We start from the raw sequence: 17453 nt of genomic DNA on the forward strand, positions 1-17453 counted from the left end.
AAGAAATGTCCACTGTATCTGATCAACATTCTTTTCAATAGAAGTTGAAGTACTGATTAATCTGATCTTAAAAGAAAAAAAAAAAGGAGATATCTTTAAAGCGGAGTTCCGGCCTCAGAGATGAAATTTAGATAAAAATACCCCTGGGACAGTCAGGGCTAGTACATTCCATAATGGATAGCCTCTGAACTATCCCAGGTCACACTTACCTTTTAGAAGAAATACTTACCTTGAAAATTTCTTCTCCAGCGATGCCATCTCGGGTGTGGGCAGCTGAAGCCAGCGCGTCCTCTTCTGCGTCCTCTTCTGTGTCCTCTTCCTCCCAGAATGCCCCTGCACCGGCCCCACTCGTCACTTCCGGGGCTGGCGTGTCATGCCTGCACAGCTTCTGGGCATGCCCAGAAGCTGTTTAGCAGGGAATGATGCGCCTGCACTGGAACGAGCGGGCCGGTGCAGGCTCATTGACTCCTGGGAGCGATGACGTTCAGCTTCACAAGCAGGAAGTGACGGCGCAGGCCGCGACCGAAGAGGGAGGAAGTGGAAGGAAGGTAAGTATAATTTCTTAAAAAGCAAGGTAAGTAAAGAGAAAAAAATCGGGAGTATCCATTTGATTTTTAGGGCATTCACAGCAAGCGGATGGGCCAAAGTTGTTTTTGAGCCCAGAACTCCGCTTTAAGTCAAAAATTAATGCAGGCACCTTTAAAATATACCTTTGGGATATATCTACCTGATCAGGTTCTTCTGAATAACGCATACATATTACGGGAAAATAATCTATAGCAAACCCACAGTTAAAGACCACAGAATGTGGTAGAGTTAGAAATTACATTATTTTTTAAAAAGCTGAGTACCTCTGCTAAAATTGTTTAAATTAACGTAACCTGCTGAATGAGAAATGCTAGTTGCCTGGCTATTAGACTGACCCACCATTTTTAGTATTTTTTTAAATTATTGCCCTGAAACAAGCATGAAGATTAGAAGTTCTTATCTGCACACATGGAATAGGACTCTAGGTCTTTGACTCAGATAGTATTGAAACCAAGGGGTCAGCATGATAGCTAGATGGTTAGCATTTTCAGAAGGACTGTTCATCAATGGCCACTGTTCCTCTAATTACAGTTTTGCACTACATGCAGTTGAGAAACTGTTCTGTAGATGATATCTACTATTCAAGTTTTGTTACTATGATGTGAACTGGATAGAAATGTTACAAGCTTACTTCCATCTTTTTAAGTGTGAAAAGAAAACAACATTTGTGAACTTCCCAAAATTTTTTACACTATGGAGTTGTCAATAAAACCATTTGCTGCGTCATTTTTAGTATAGTTACAGAAATGTTCATCTAGGAAAAAAAATTGAATAACTTTGTAAGAAATGTCTTTAGTTTGAAATGTTGAATGTATATATTATAAGTTGAGTAATTTCTTGCATCGTTTGCTATTTAAAGGAAGGTAAATTTATATTTGCTGATATTTTAGGTAAATAACTATGGAGGATACGGTGAGAAAGGCCAGAAAGGAGAACCAGCTGTTATTGAACCAGTAAGTAATTTGTAATTGTGTGAAAAGAAAAGTGCGCTGATCTGTGATATGCTGCTCCCAGATAAAAATTGTGATATATGTGTCACACAAGTAATTTGTAATTACCTAATGTTAATATATGTGTTAATACTAGGCTCATCACTTTAAATTAAAATTTTAAATGTTAGAAGTTTGTTAATACACCAGTAAAGACAGTTTGTATCACAACCTAATATGAAGCTTTAACTTTGTTAAAGCTGAACTCAAGACAATAAGCTAGTACACATATATAGGAAGTTTTTACCTGCCAAAGGATTTGTATTTCTTGCCATGTATTCTGTAATTTACTAATCCCTGTCAGACAGAGCAGCCAGGCTGGTGGTCTGATTTTTTTTCTACTGCAGTTAAGCAACACAGCTGTCACCTCCCTGCCCCAATCTATGACTGGACAATGAAAGAGCAGCAACAAAGTGATGAAGTAATCCTTTTGCACTCCCTTTTGTCAGCATAGTTCTTGTCAATACTTTCCTGTGTAACAGAGTCATATCAGCTCCTAGTACTGCTCCCTCCTATCCCAGTCTGACTGCTTTTCTTACAGGGGATTACAAGAAACTGAAATCAAAGTCAAAGTGAAATATTTACACTGTATTAACTTAGCTGTATTTCCAAAGCTGTATTTTTTTGGTGCCTGAAGTTTAGTTTTAAAAGTAATATGCTGCATAGGGGTCTAAAGGAAACAGGCACTGACCTTCAATAACTGGTTATAAAGATTTTGGACAGGCAAATCACAAACCTGGGCAGATGATATTATAATAACTAAGCTGATTGTAGCTACAGCGTACTACCAAGAACTACATACTTGCTTAATGAATGGATCAGTAGATGCTGAGATAACTATATTTAACAAAAATATTGACTGTTAAAATTGAACTTTGATTTTCTCCCCAACCTCTGAGTGTTGGTCACCTGTCACATTCAAGAGTCAATAGAGAAACTAGGGTGGCAAGAGAGGGTAGGAAAGCTCAGTTTTTTTTCTCTTTTTTTAATATTTTTATTGAAAAATTTTGTGCAAAGGATAAACATGACACGATATACATTCATAGAATGAATAGTATGCATATGCAAATATTAGATATAACACAAGAAAATTAAAATAACTTTGTTATCAAACAGAACGACTATAGATGCGTCTATATGGGTAGGTTGTCTCACATGGAACATGAAGAGAGAACCATCCTATGGGTTGGATGACTCTATACTATGAGCCTTTTGAAACCATTGCTTAAGCCAAAAGAGGGGGGGGGGGAGATGAAGCGTCAAGATAGCTTGATCAAATGTAAGGTGAAAAATATGACAGTCCAGCCTATGAGGGTTGAACTTTCAGTTTGGCCAGCGTTTGAGTTGTTGATGCCTGTAGATACCATTCAGTGTACTGGAAGGAAGACATTATTCTGGATATATCGATTGGAGAGAAAGAGTACTCAATGTATTTATGCCATCTCTTAAAGAATGTGTTAGTGGTGGTAATATTTTGCAGAATAGTGGTCATTTTCTCTCTGTAGAGAAGTGTTGTAAGATCTTTTTGCACTGTGGAGATTGATGGTGGCGTTGAGAGGGTCCATGTTTTTAGGATTGTTTTCCTTGCTGCCAGTAGGCAAATATGCACCCATTGAGGGATTTTTTCTCGTTTGGCAGGGAGATAGAGAAGTGCCCTGTTGGCAGACAGCAGAATGTGCGGGGATTTTGGTAAAGTCAAGTCAGTAACTTCTTGTACAAAATCGAGGACTTGGTCCCAGAAGGAGGTGATCGATTGGCAGTGCCAAAATCTGTGTGCCAATGTTGATTTGTGGGCGCCGCATTGGGGACAGGAAGAAGGGGGTTGGACATGGGATTTGCGATGAAGCGGATGAAAGATGCATGGATCAATTTGAATTGGGACTCCCTCCAGCTCTCATCGGTGATGGCCTTGCGCACAGTTAGATATCCATCTAGGAGCTTAATGCCGAGATCATCATCCGGAAAGGGTTTCAGGGGAAAGATTGTTTACGACTTGTTGGACCAGTTTGGAGGTGTCCGAGATAGAGTAGGATTTGTTGGCGATCATCTGATCAAGAACAGACGTTTGGAGACATTTGGCAATATCCTTGGAGCAGGAGGAGATATAAGTGGCGAGCTGTAGGAAATGAAACATATGAAATGTAGGGAGGCAATGTTCCCTGGGCAATCGGTCAAAAGATTTCAATGTCTGAATGAAATACCGAGTAGACTTGGGTCAGTCCTTTATCCTGCCAGTCTGTGAAAGCTCGGTATTCGGCAGCCTGTGGGAACGTTGGGTTGCCATGAATAGGCAGAACATGTGAGATGCTGCTTGGTAGCTGGAGCTTTTTCCGGACTTCTCTCCTTGCAATTAGAGTGTCCTGGAGAGTTGATAGGGGTAGACCAAGTTCGATTCAAGGGTATAGTTTGGGAAAGAGGATGAACCTGAAATCCAATCTAGACCATTTCTGAGTAAACACGCTAAATTATATAGTCTTATATCAGGCAAACCAGCCCCCCCCCATCACTCTTTGGAAGGTGCAGTATGTGCATTGAGATCAAAATCTCAGTTTTAAAGGGAGATTAGGATTTTCATTTGCATATTTTTTTTTTTTTGACATGCAGTTTTCACTTTTTGCTTAATTTGAATTGCCCAGGTTGTTAACGTTGGGCTCCAGTTTGCTTACCTAAAATCCATGTGCCATGTATATATGTACTCTAGGTTGCCAAGGTGCTCCTATAAGTAATGTTACACATCTGCATGAACCTGCTGCAAAAAAAAAAAACTGTATCTTTTATCATTAGCCACTTTAGCTCCAAAAGATTTTACCCCCTACATGACCAGGCCATTTCTTGCTATTTGGCGCTGCACTACTTTAACTGCCGATTGCGTGGTAACGCTGTACTCAAATTACATTTATATCATTTTTTTGCACCCACATAGGGTTTTCTTATGGTGGTATTTGATCACCACTGGGTTTTTTATTTTTTCCAATATAAACATAAAAGAACAAACATTTAAAAAACATATTTTTTACATTCTGAAATCTGCAATCAAATACCAATAAATGCATATTGATTGGCTTGCATGAAAGGTATAGCGTCTACAAGCTATGATATATATATATATACTGGAATTAACATTTTTTAACTGCGATACTGTAGTGAGGTGGGAAATCTGACACTAACTGACACTAGAGGGAACTGACTAACTGCCACTGACATCACCTGTGACAATAATACAGTGTTCAGCGCTAGAAATATATGCTGTCACTGTATTATTGACACTGGCTGGGAAGGAGTTAACATCTAGGGCAATCAAGAAATTAAATATGTGCCTGACTATGTATAATGTGTGTAAAGTGTGCTGCTTTTTACTAATGATCTCTCACTTTCGCTCACTGACAGATCGCCCCCTGTGTACAGAGCTACAGTATGTGTTGAATGTCAACACAGAGCTCTTGGCTGTGAATGTACACAGCCAATCAGCAGGTCCTGGCCGTAAATCATTAGCCAGGACTTTCTGACAGGCTCATGCTGTGTTACAGTGGTAGCTAGCCAGGGGGGGCACATGGTTGTGCCCTAAACCCAGAAGTAGGCAGCAACTTACCAGTACGTCACTTTGCCTACAGCGGCCACCCATCCGCAGTACAATATGGGCGGGTGGGCCTTAAGTCGTTAAAATGCAGTTCTTGAGCTCCAATCTAAAAGCCTAATAGATCTAATTCCTAAGCTATAAAGGAGAATCTTGGGAGAATAAAAAAAAGCATATTCATACATCCAGAGTGCAAAGATAATGAGCAGTAATATTGTACATAACCATTGAAAGGTGGATTTTGAATAGCTGCTCTGTTGTCTTGTACTTTGCACATTGCTTATTGGCCTATTTAATCTCAAGTCTCATTATATATTGTGGATATCCACATAGGCAACTAAATCACATTCCACCTTTGCGCAAATGAGGTTACCTTTTCATACTTCCCAAAATTCTAAGATGATAAAGATGGGCGCGAAGTGTGAAGGTAAAAAAGCATACTTTCCCCCATGCTACTCAATCACACAGACCATAACTAACACAGAGAAATGATTGGTTAAACCCACTTTTGCATTAATCACTTCCCTTCCTTAGTACTGGCTTTTCAAAAAAATGACCCAATTATTTGGTGGTGGAATGAAAGGTTTGGTGTTACATATAATGTTTGGCAGTTAAATGACAGACACAACAGTACAATGACCACATTTTCCTTTACAATTAGGCATCAAACTTCAGATCCATCATACGCTGTTGTTTCCATTCAGATATAGATGCATCAGGAGCCCTATACGAAAGGAGATAACTAGCAACTTTAATGAGAATTATTACCATAGTTAGCCTATGTATATAAACTTATATTTAAAACATATGTAAAAATGAGTGATAACATGTCACCCCCTGAATTTTGCTTTCAAGTCTGGATGAATAGACCTAATAAAAGAAAGAGCTAGAATTGGTTCCAAATACTAAATTGACATGATAGCTGTTAATGTATTAATTATGTCAAAGTTACCTTCTTCAGTCCATACATAGCTCAAGGGTAACAATTTGTAAATATAGTAAATGTAGTGATGCAGATAGTCTGCATCAGCAGTGACGGGATTTACAAGGCTCTCGCAATGATGGACAAAATTAAATTTTGCATTATCTGCTACACCTGTGATTCTTATCCTGCCTGCACCATCTGCTACCTATTACTCTCACATGACGTTGCTCAGCAAAGCAGGAATAACATCACTCTTTCTTTGCCTGGCCTTTCATTCTCAAGCTGTGCATCCTGACTACACAAATTGCTGACTTTTCTCTGTATAAATGAGCTGTGTTGAATAAATACGAATCTACTTTGATTTTGCATCTTCTGGACTTTATAATTCAGTTATTTATCAATGAATACAACTTCATGAAGCAGATCATTCAGCTCTCAATCAATTTATATGACTTTTTTTTTTGTTGGCTTCAGGAACAAGTGTTATGTACTTTAACTCTATTTTCTTTCATTTTTCAGGGAATGCTTATTGAAGGACCACCAGGACTGGAAGGACCAGCAGTATGTATCCATTCTCCAATTTGCTAATTGTATTTCTCCTTATTGGAGAATTGTCATAACAAAAATAGAAAGGCTGTCATTACTTACCTCCTTTTGAACTTGCTTGTTGCCTGGCCGTCTCTGGCTTTGGTATGTTTTCTATTTAATGTACGGTTACTGACACAGAACTTCTGATGTGGATACTTATCCCGAGTCAGTAAATTAGAAAACACTGACACCAGAGGGCCAGCATGACAGCTTGACAACTAATATTTTTAGGAGATTAACAGTGGCAGCCCTCATATTTCTCCCATGACAGGTGTCCTTGATGTACTGTGTTTATTGTGAACTTTAAGAGATAGCACAGAAATAAATCACACCAGAAAGATAGAGAATTCAGTATATTAGTTATTCTGTTCAGTTGCTGTATTGCAAGTTCAGTGTTCTTCAAGATGTAGCTGTCTTATATTGACCTATTGCAGCCAATTGGATTGCAGCCTCTAAATTCTGCTGATTTGACTCAGTTTGTTTCATAACTTAGTTGAGTATTCTATAGCTAAATATTGATTTGTTGCATGTTAAATGGCCAGGTCACCCAAACTGATAATCCAGTTTTTACTACATGCTGTAGAGACAAAAAAGGTTTCTTACTTTTTGGATGTAACTGGAAAACGTGCCTCATTCATACCTCTCCATTGATAAATAGTGGGAGCTCCCCATATGGATCACCCACCAAACACAGAGCTGGGATGAAACACAACCAGAAGAAACGCAGCATTGTAACTTTATTTAAATAAATTAATAAATAAATAAGAGAAATGCTACATGAAAGATATGCAGGGATCTATTCTTGGTATGCATTTACTAAAGGCAAATAGACTGTTCACTTTGCAGCAGACATTGCAGGGAATTTGCCCCAGAGCGTAATGAATGCGGTGAAGCTCTGCTGACCAGCCTATTTGCCTTTAATAAATCAACCCCATTGCCATAGGGGAAGTTATGACACATTTTTTTTATTCATTTTTTACAATTATTCAGAACTGATTGGTAGCCTTTAGTCCACTGTCCAAAACCCATTGGTTTTCAGTGGATTTCCACAGATTTTCATCAGTGGCAGCCACTTTATTTCTAAACATGAAATGTATGGAACTGATGGAGGGAATACAGCTCTCCAAGTGATATTGGCCTCATAGCTCCTAGATTAGAGAGTGAGTGGGTAGGGTTTTTTTTTTAAATGATAAAAATAAAAAACCTTCTCAAATCATTTAGATTTTTCTTGTGTTCTCAGTAGTTTGGAACACCCCACTAGTTTTTTTTTTTTTGTGTGTTCAATCCAGCGGGTTGATCAAAAAAAAACTGACAGCCAAGGTTGGAAAGCTGTACTAACAATTGGATGTTAGTACCGTGATCTCCCCTGTTGTTCTTTTGTGTTCTGACTGGGGGACAGCCCCCCCATCAGAACACTCCGGTCAGCACTCTCAGCCAATGACTTTTGTCAGACCTGCTGCCATACACATGTCCCAGGCATTGTGAAATCAATCACCTGCTCACCTAGTAACTCAAGCACACTTAAGTCTAGTACACACAGGCAAAATGTTGGTTGGCATCGGCCAGTTCGATAGAATATGACCAATACCGGCCAACATTTGGCCCGTGTGTATTAGGCTTAAGTATGCTTGAGTTACCATGTGAGTAGGTGATTGATTTTACAATGCATTGGTCAAAGTGGCGGCCCTCCAGCTGTTGCGGCAATACAAGTCCCATCATGCCTCTGCCTGTGGGAGTCATGCTTGTAACTGTCAGATTTGCAATGCCTCATGGGACTTGTAGTTTCGCAACAGCTGGAGAGCCGCCAGTTTGACATCTGTGATCTAGATCATGGTATAATTAGTATTAGTTATTCACAATTTATTCGTTATTCATTTAAAAAATAATTTGTAATTCCAACAAAACACATCCAGTTAAATGTGACTACTAGCTGAGCAGTAATATTACTAATATTTTTTTATGCATTCTTAATCATGGAGATTTAAACAAGATGAGTGACAGCTACCCTAGTAGAAGGACAGAGAGTCCACAATGAGTGATAACAAACTCAGGACACCAGAATGCACTTTAAACTGATTTTTTTTTTTAAATTGCAGTTTAAGACATAGGGATCTATTTCCTAACGCAGTGACTGTCATTTACAATACATGGAAGTAAAAGATTTGCTTGCAAAGAATGTTTGCTGAATGTCATATTTTACATATTTTAGATATGCCCCCTACTATCTTATTTTTTACAGGTATATCTATGTATAACCTCTATTCTACTTCTTTTAGGGTCTTACTGGTCCCCCTGGCTTGCAAGGTCCATCTGGCCCATCTGGAGACCCTGGTGAGAGAGTGAGTACCATACACAGTCAGCCTATTATAAGTTAATTCATTTTATTTATTTTTTTACAGTTATTTTATCAATAAAATAATATAGGGTTTCATTAGATAATAATCACTAAAAATAATTGTGCAAATATTTCTGTTTGATGTTTTTACTTACTATAAGAGTGTTTTATAGTTATCACTTATGTGGTCATTTTCCCTAGGGTCCACCTGGTCGTCCTGGATTACCCGGTGCTGATGGATTACCTGGACCTCCTGGCACTATGTTGATGTTACCAGTGAGTAATAGGTTTTATTTTATTCAATTCTGCAGCTTTCACATAGCACACAGGGAATTAGTTGAGCTATCATTGACCAGGTCAGGGCTCATTTTGATGCCTTTATGCAGAGATATAATGAACGTTGCCTTGTTGAGAATTTTTTTTATTTTACCCTTATGGGATTAGGCATTAAAATGTGAAAGATAAAGTATGAACTTTTACTTATGTGTTCCAGAGAAGTGTAAAACCAGAAGTACCTAGTTATCACACTGCAGCTAAAATCTGACATCAGACTAGCAGAGTGTATGCCATTTTTTTCAAATTAATAAAAATAAGGAAACTATAAGTAGTGCAGACCTCAGAGTAAGTAATCATTATTCTTCCATGGTAGGCAGTAGGTGAAGCAGTAGCACAGAATCTCTAAAAAGTGAGGGTATAGATGGATCATAAGGTATGTATACTACTAAAGAAATCTTGTGTCTGATAAAATCCATTATACTGGAGGCACAGTAACTAATTGCTTAACTGTTTGGCAGGAAATGCCCTTTAAATTTTAGCCACTCAACGCATTTGTAAACTAAAAATGGAAAGTTATATAAACCTATACAAACATTTTCAAGTATATATTTTTTTTAGTCCAATCAACACCTGTTTCTAACATTACAAAAACACTTGTTTTCGCCAGGATGTGCTCACTCTACATAAAGGTTGCTTTGGCTGGCCAGCAGGATTGAGGTGTAGGGAGCTTTTATACTGTTTAATTTTAACTGCTTTTTATATACCAGGGACTTTTTTTTTCTATTATGAAGTCCTAATTGCTTTGTTACTCTGAGGATTGTATAATAACCAATTTATAAAATGCATGTAATATGCATATATATTAGGAATATATATTAGGAATATAATGTATATTATTAATATATCATGGGATAGCTCAGGTTTCCTTATGAAAGCATTATAGCTACATACAAAACAAGATAGTTTGCTAAAAGACTAGGTGTGCATCATACTTACTGGACATACACATATTTGATAGCAGACTGTTGTATTAGGTAAAGGGGTAACAAAATCAGGATCTAATGTTGCTTGATGCATTTTTATGTTCTATGTTTATTGTATTTCAGTTCCGGTATTCAAGTGATGGTGAAAAAGGACCACCTATCTCAGCACAAGAAGCCCAAGCTCAAGCCATCCTTCAACAAGCTCGTGTAAGTAATTAGAATATATGGTAAGGTTTCTTCCTTCCTTTTCTAATAAGAAAATGTGTAATGTAATGCAGCTAGTATAACCAAAATCTCACAACTGAATACATAATATACTGAATCTGTTTATTCTTCCACTTGAGTCTATACCCATTCGCTGTGCTCTGTTCATGTGCCTGTTCACTGTTCTCAGTTCTTGCCTGCCCCTGAGTTATAGCCTGGCACTATAGCATTATGTATAAGACCTGAGGGCATCCCAGTACCAGTAGGCCTGGTTGCTACTCGGGAAAGGGGGCTCCTATACACAAAGAACCCCGAAGCAAGCTATATTGCGTGACCATCTACGCTAAGGGTAGATGTGACAAATATCTGGTAATTCTTTCATGAATTTCCTTGTTCAGCCATTTCCTGATATGAGGTTGTCACCTTCTTATATGCTCCTCTTATGGTGACTACGAGTGGCTGTGCTAACGTGCATTGCGCAATCATGTTCCACTGTTGTCATTAGGCTGCCAGTCCAGATCAATGATGTGGAGCCTTCACACAGGATGTATCTAAAAGAGGCTAAAATAGATCAGCAGCACAGAGATTCAAAAAAGTGGAAACAATATTTTGAGAGAAAAAAAACATGGCAATTCATACTAAATGTTTAGGCAAACTTAATGTCACCTAGTTAAAGTTTAGATCTACTTTAGGTTTTAAACAGTACTTTATTACTTAGAAAAATAATAGACAACTACAGTATACTTTACACTATTTCTCAGCAACGGGCTCTCATTATCAAACAAACATATCAACAGTGTACATATATTCTTGACTTAACATGTGTCATGTATCTGCTTACCTAAATCATTTTAGAGCTGATGTTCAAATACTAAGGTGGAAGTAGAGGTTTGAGATTTTAGGGTTCAATATACTACTGTAAAATCACAGTTTTGAAGCATTTTGCTCTAATCAATGAAAGTGAACTAACTAGAGTTCTGCGTACATTGTTTAATTATTTGCAGGAAAGGGAATACATTTAAATTTTTTGTATTGTTACTTTGCAGATTGCCATGAGGGGACCTCCAGGTCCAATGGGTCTCACTGGAAGATCTGGTCCAGTGGTATGTAGCCTTTACTTGATTTATACCCACCACAAAATATTCATTTTTCTTTGTGTTTTATGTCAAAGTAAAATTTTTATGTGTCTGCCTCCCAAACCAATCATTGTGACCATGGCAATTATTACAGCATGGTCTCAGCTAGAGATGAGCTAGCAAATCTACATGGGGGGTATTGTAAGAGGACATTGTTTAAAAAAACAGCATGGCACCCCACCTTTTACCAGGATGTTTCTGAAGGGCACTTAGGTCTTCCAAACCTATAATGTAAATTTCAGAGCAATTTATTTGATTACCACTTGTCATGGTGAATTTGTTTAATGGAGACTTTCAATTAAATCTAACACTGGTCAAAAAAGGCCCAACTCCCTTTCTTCATTTATCACTGTAAGAAAGGCACTAATAATAAATCCAGGGAGTTAAATAGTTTAGGATTAAAATCCACATACCAAATCTCTCCCATGACTTCCAGAATAAGTGAATGTCATTGAAATTGTTTTTTGAAAGTAAGGAACCATTGACTTTTACACACCGTAGGGTAATTAGCTCATGTTTTAAAAAAGCATGGACAATGTATAGCTTTGTTTTCTTAAATATGCCTTGTCTACAGTAATAGTAATGGTGAATCTATTTTTTAAATTCTTGCTGAATTGATGATATTCCTTAAAAAGAACCAGTCACTATCTTACTAAGCTATATAACACATACATAAGAAAGGAACTGCATACACATTGTAGACAAAACAAATATCTTGCCAGCATTTTAATGTTACCAGAGTGCTAATGTAAAAACATACAGTATATCATCAGTTCTATGATGAGTATGAACAAATCCTCCAATTTATTCTCCTTCTGTAAGGGTCAAATTGTATCTTATATAACCAGGCCTCCATGCTGAGCCACCTTCTCTCTAGCAGTAACGTATGAATCTTTGAAAACCAATAAAATTGATAAATTACAGGGTTTTATTTGTCATATCGCATAACATGCAGTATGTATGCAGACTCATCCATTCTGCTGAGAATTCCTAAACTGCCTAATTTTCAAATCAGTCAAGTCTGCATAGAAACATTTAGGAGTGGCAAAAAATGCTGAATTCGTCTGATTTGATCATTCCTAATCTCTGGCTTTGGACCCATTCAGAACTTTCTACTGCACCATGATGTCTTACCGCAATCATGTTAATGTGCACCATTTTGATTGGGCAGCCCATACAAGTTATAACACACCTGCAGCATTGTTTTTCACAATTGTTTTATCTGTGCATAGTGGTGTGCTTAAAAAACACCTGCTATGTGGTCCACTGTCAAGGTTTGTTAGGTGCCAATAAAAATTATGGCAACAAAATGCACTGCATATCAGTTTCAAGCCTTACCACAATACGCAGATGTAAATCTAGCCTTGGATCTACAGTTTATGTTCTTCTAGTTATTAGAATATATGTAAGAGACAATATCTGAATAGCTTTAGACAGAGCATTAAGGATTCACTTTATCAAAGACTGAACAAATAATTCAAATGCCAAAATGAATAACTTATTGTGTTTGTACAAGACATAGCTATTCCTTTCAAGTCTATGTACTGACTTAAACATCCATACAGATTTGCCACCATTTGGCTTATATTGTTTTGCTTATTAGCCTAATAACTCTTAATAGGATATATTCCGAGGTTTTAATAGGCGTTTTTTCATCAAAACAAAATATATTATTTTTTGAGCTTTCTCTATTTACAAAAGAATGTTATTGATTGTGGTCGTTAAATGTGAAATCACCATTTTTGTAGGCTGTTTAATTACCACTTTGGTATACCACATGCAGCATTGCATATTTTATTTGCGAGAAACTCTTGTATTGAAAACAATTCCATGATCCATTAAAGCATGGATGTGTGGACAGCATTGATTGCAGCTAGAGCATTATGATTACACATTTTGCCTAATGAAGTTTATGAGCTGAAAAGAAATGAAACAAGCAACCCAACACTTAAAAAGCACACTGATATAAGCAATTGTTATCGTTTAACAAAACTTTAGATGCTGAAATGGAAGGCTATATATTTGATTAAACTTGGGGAAACTAACAGACTGTTTAAAATTGTTTTTTTCTATGGGAATATTATTATTAAAATGGTTTGGCCACAGCTTGAAAAGTGTAACCCCACCTAAAACCAGCTTGCATTTTGATATCAGGCTGTTCTATGCACAGCTAAATAATGACAGCCCTTTGTAAAAATATAGGAAGAAACATGCTGCCTGTTTTATATTTCCACCTACCTTATGTTACACTAATTTCTATATTTCATTTGTCGAATTTAGCCATAAGGGCCCAGTCGCACCACAACACTGCGTCAGTGCTCATATTTTGAGCTTACAGATGTATTGTATTAGAAAGTCCATTAATTTAAAGGATGTACGAAAACACACAGAGCCTTTGCATCAATGCATTATGGTCTGCTATAGTGCAAACAGGCTCCTGTGGATTCAGCAATGAATGGCAATGAAACACAACACTTATACAGCGTGCTAGCATGTATTTTCAGAATATATGTTAAAACATGCTTTAAAACATGCATTTTGTACATACACCTTAACAACTTCTAGACCGGAAGATTTTTCCCAATAAAGACCAGGCCATTTTTTTGCGATTCGGTACTGCGTTATTTTAACTGACAATTGCGCAGTAATGCAACTTCGTACCACAATAAAATTGTTGTCCTTTATTCCCCCACAAATAGAGCTTTCTTTTGGTGGTATTTGATTACCTGTGCAATTTTCTATTTTTATTGGTTTGCGCAAAAGTTATTGCATTTACAAACTATGGGATAGATTTTTAGATTTTTTTTTGTTTTTATTAGTAATGGCAGCGATCAGCAATTTTTAGCAGGACTGCGACATTGTGGCAGACAGATCAGACCCCTAACTGACATTTGTGACACTTTTTGGGGACCAGTGACATTAATACAATAATCAGTGCTAAATAATATACCCTGTACTGTATAAATGACACTAGCAGGGAAGGGGTTAATTCTGGGGGTTATCAAAGAGTTAAATGTATGCCTAATTGTGCTTACTAACTGGGGGGGGGGGGGGCTCTGTGACAGGGATTGGTGTTTCAGCTTAGCTGAGACACACAATCTCACTGTGCCTGTGTGACAGAAGAGCCACCTGCTTTGTTTACATAGGCAGGCGGCTCTTCTGTCAGTTTCCCTGAAGATCGCAGGAGGTCGGCGGCGATCGTGCCAGCTCTTTCCGCGGTCTGACTCCCACTGTGTCTGTTGGAGGATTCTACTCTTTCTTCCCTCAAAGCATAATGTGAATGGAGAACAGTGAGAGGTGACTCTTGGCCCTTGCTGAGAACAGACCCCCTCAAAGTACAGAAGCCTGCTGTAAAGTGAGGTTGGACTGCCCCTCTCACATGACCAGAGACCAGAAGAGAATGTATTCAATCCCAGGTGAGACATCCCCCTGAGAAGGTCTAAACTGTGAGTCCATGGAAGATGGGGGTAGAAACTCAGTCCCAGAGCTCCCCTCTCCCCCTCAATGTCTCAAAGAGACCATTAGCCACATAGAGGGCACCCAAAAATGAGACTACTGTGTCCTGTTTTTGACTGGACTCAGAACCGTTCGGAGACCCTTTGGAAGTCCAATTGGTCTCAAAATGTTAGAAGGGAGCCACCACAGCCAAATACAATACTACAAAATACAGGTTAAGGGGCCATAGGTAACCCCTTGGAACGGCTGCATAAAGGGATGCTCAAACCAACTCAATGTAAATAAATGAAAAAAACTTTATTGAGGATCAGAGTTGACACATGGTCTAAAATAACCCCAGCTTGGGGGACATAACAACAGGTTTGTAGAAAACACCAAAACACACACATGACACATAAAAACAATGACACATTCTCACAAGGCCGGCCCCACACATACTCTGGAAGATCAAACCAGTGGAAACCCTAGCAGGACGCATACATTCCATACGGAATTTGTTGATGCGGCGAGCTCAGGGGTCCAATGGTTAATATGCCACACTATAGATAGATGAAAATGTGGTAGAAAACCAAAAAATTGCACCAAATGACAAGGGATCATAACCATCTTCCATATTCCATTTTTTCAACTTTTTGCTATGCGGTTAATATGGTGGTATCAAAGGAATTCAGTTATGCTCTGTATAGTTCATTGATCAATTCCAATAATATACTTAATAGCAGGCTAAACCATAACATTGAGGTTCTGGATACCAGAAAACTGGAATTTTCAAATATGATTACTCCTTGAAGGAAACAGTGTCTAGAAGGAGTGTCTGCAGACCAAGTAGATTGGATTGAAATGTATGGAATCAGTCCCGTGATGATCTGGGGCAAATTTTGTTGTTTTAGGAAATATTCAGCAGTTCCTCTTGTAAGTGAGGCAACACTGTCAGGCCGGCAAACGTTCCTCTGGGGCAGAAAATCACTTATAATCTTCAAACTCAGAAGGTACGGGAGCAGGGGAGAGACGCAATACAATGTGTATTCTGCGCAGGCTCACACCATTATTAAGCTGTTTCTCATAGAAGTGGATTTGGCCCTGGGCCAATAGTGACCTCCCGTTAGTTCATAAATATCACCAGTGTGTCCATAGGCAGCTTGGTGGTCATGGCCTTTTCTCTATCCCCTTATCAATTTTATTTTGGTGCTCACCGTTCACTCCGGGCGCCGGTTCGATATCCTTCTGCTCATTTTTTTTCCAGATAACTTTTTGAAAGGGGCCCGGCGGACAGGTGCGGCTCCAGCCAACCACGAGGTGACGGCGTGTTCCAAGTTTGAAGGCGAACTTCCGCACTATGAGTGAGAGCTGGAGCGCATTGGTGGCTCTTCCGGGTAGTGTGGGGCCGGCGTGTGACGTCAACGCGTTTTCGCGTGCGTCACGCACGCGAAACGCGTTGACGTCACACGCCGGCCCCACACTACCCGGAAGAGCCACCAATGCGCTCCAGCTCTCACTCATAGTGCGGAAGTTCGCCTTCAAACTTGGAACACGCCGTCACCTCGTGGTTGGCTGGAGCCGCACCTGTCCGCCGGGCCCCTTTCAAAAAGTTATCTGGAAAAAAAATGAGCAGAAGGATATCGAACCGGCGCCCGGAGTGAACGGTGAGCACCAAAATAAAATTGATAAGGGGATAGAGAAAAGGCCATGACCACCAAGCTGCCTATGGACACACTGGTGATATTTATGAACTAACGGGAGGTCACTATTGGCCCAGGGCCAAATCCACTTCTATGAGAAACAGCTTAATAATGGTGTGAGCCTGCGCAGAATACACATTGTATTGCGTCTCTCCCCTGCTCCCGTACCTTCTGAGTTTGAAGATTATAAGTGATTTTCTGCCCCAGAGGAACGTTTGTCGGCCTGACAGTGTTGCCTCACTTACAAGAGGAACTGCTGAATATTTCCTAAAACAACAAAATTTGCCCCAGATCATCACGGGACTGATTCCATACATTTCAATCCAATCTACTTGGTCTGCAGACACTCCTTCTAGACACTGTTTCCTTCAAGGAGTAATCATATTTGAAAATTCCAGTTTTCTGGTATCCAGAACCTCAATGTTTTTTTTTTTTTTTTCCAATAAAGTGCTTTATTGAAGTTAAATGAAAATACAATGAAAACTGTAAAACTCAATGTTATGGTTTAGCCTGCTATTAAGTATATTATTGGAATTGATCAATGAACTATACAGAGCATAACTGAATTCCTTTGATACCACCATATTAACCGCATAGCAAAAAGTTGAAAAAATGGAATATGGAAGATGGTTATGATCCCTTGTCATTTGGTGCAATTTTTTGGTTTTCTACCACATTTTCATCTATCTATAGTGTGGCATATTAACCATTGGACCCCTG

The 17453-nt window shown here is 38.7% G+C and overlaps 1 protein-coding gene across 1 annotated transcript in view; it reads left to right on the forward strand.

Moving 5' to 3' along the window:
* COL11A1 (collagen type XI alpha 1 chain) overlaps positions 1 to 17453 on the forward strand; it is a 289607-nt gene that overhangs the window by 128269 nt on the left and 143885 nt on the right. The window contains exons 9-14 of the mRNA XM_082266549.1: positions 1479 to 1541; positions 6596 to 6637; positions 8941 to 9003; positions 9201 to 9275; positions 10382 to 10465; positions 11509 to 11565. Of these exons, the coding sequence (XP_082122675.1) occupies positions 1479 to 1541; positions 6596 to 6637; positions 8941 to 9003; positions 9201 to 9275; positions 10382 to 10465; positions 11509 to 11565 (384 nt within the window). The remainder of the gene's footprint in view (positions 1 to 1478; positions 1542 to 6595; positions 6638 to 8940; positions 9004 to 9200; positions 9276 to 10381; positions 10466 to 11508; positions 11566 to 17453) is intronic.

Source organism: Pelophylax lessonae (genome assembly GCF_965119305.1).
Source record: "Pelophylax lessonae genome assembly, chromosome: 8".
NCBI classification, from domain to species: Eukaryota; Metazoa; Chordata; class Amphibia; order Anura; family Ranidae; genus Pelophylax; species Pelophylax lessonae.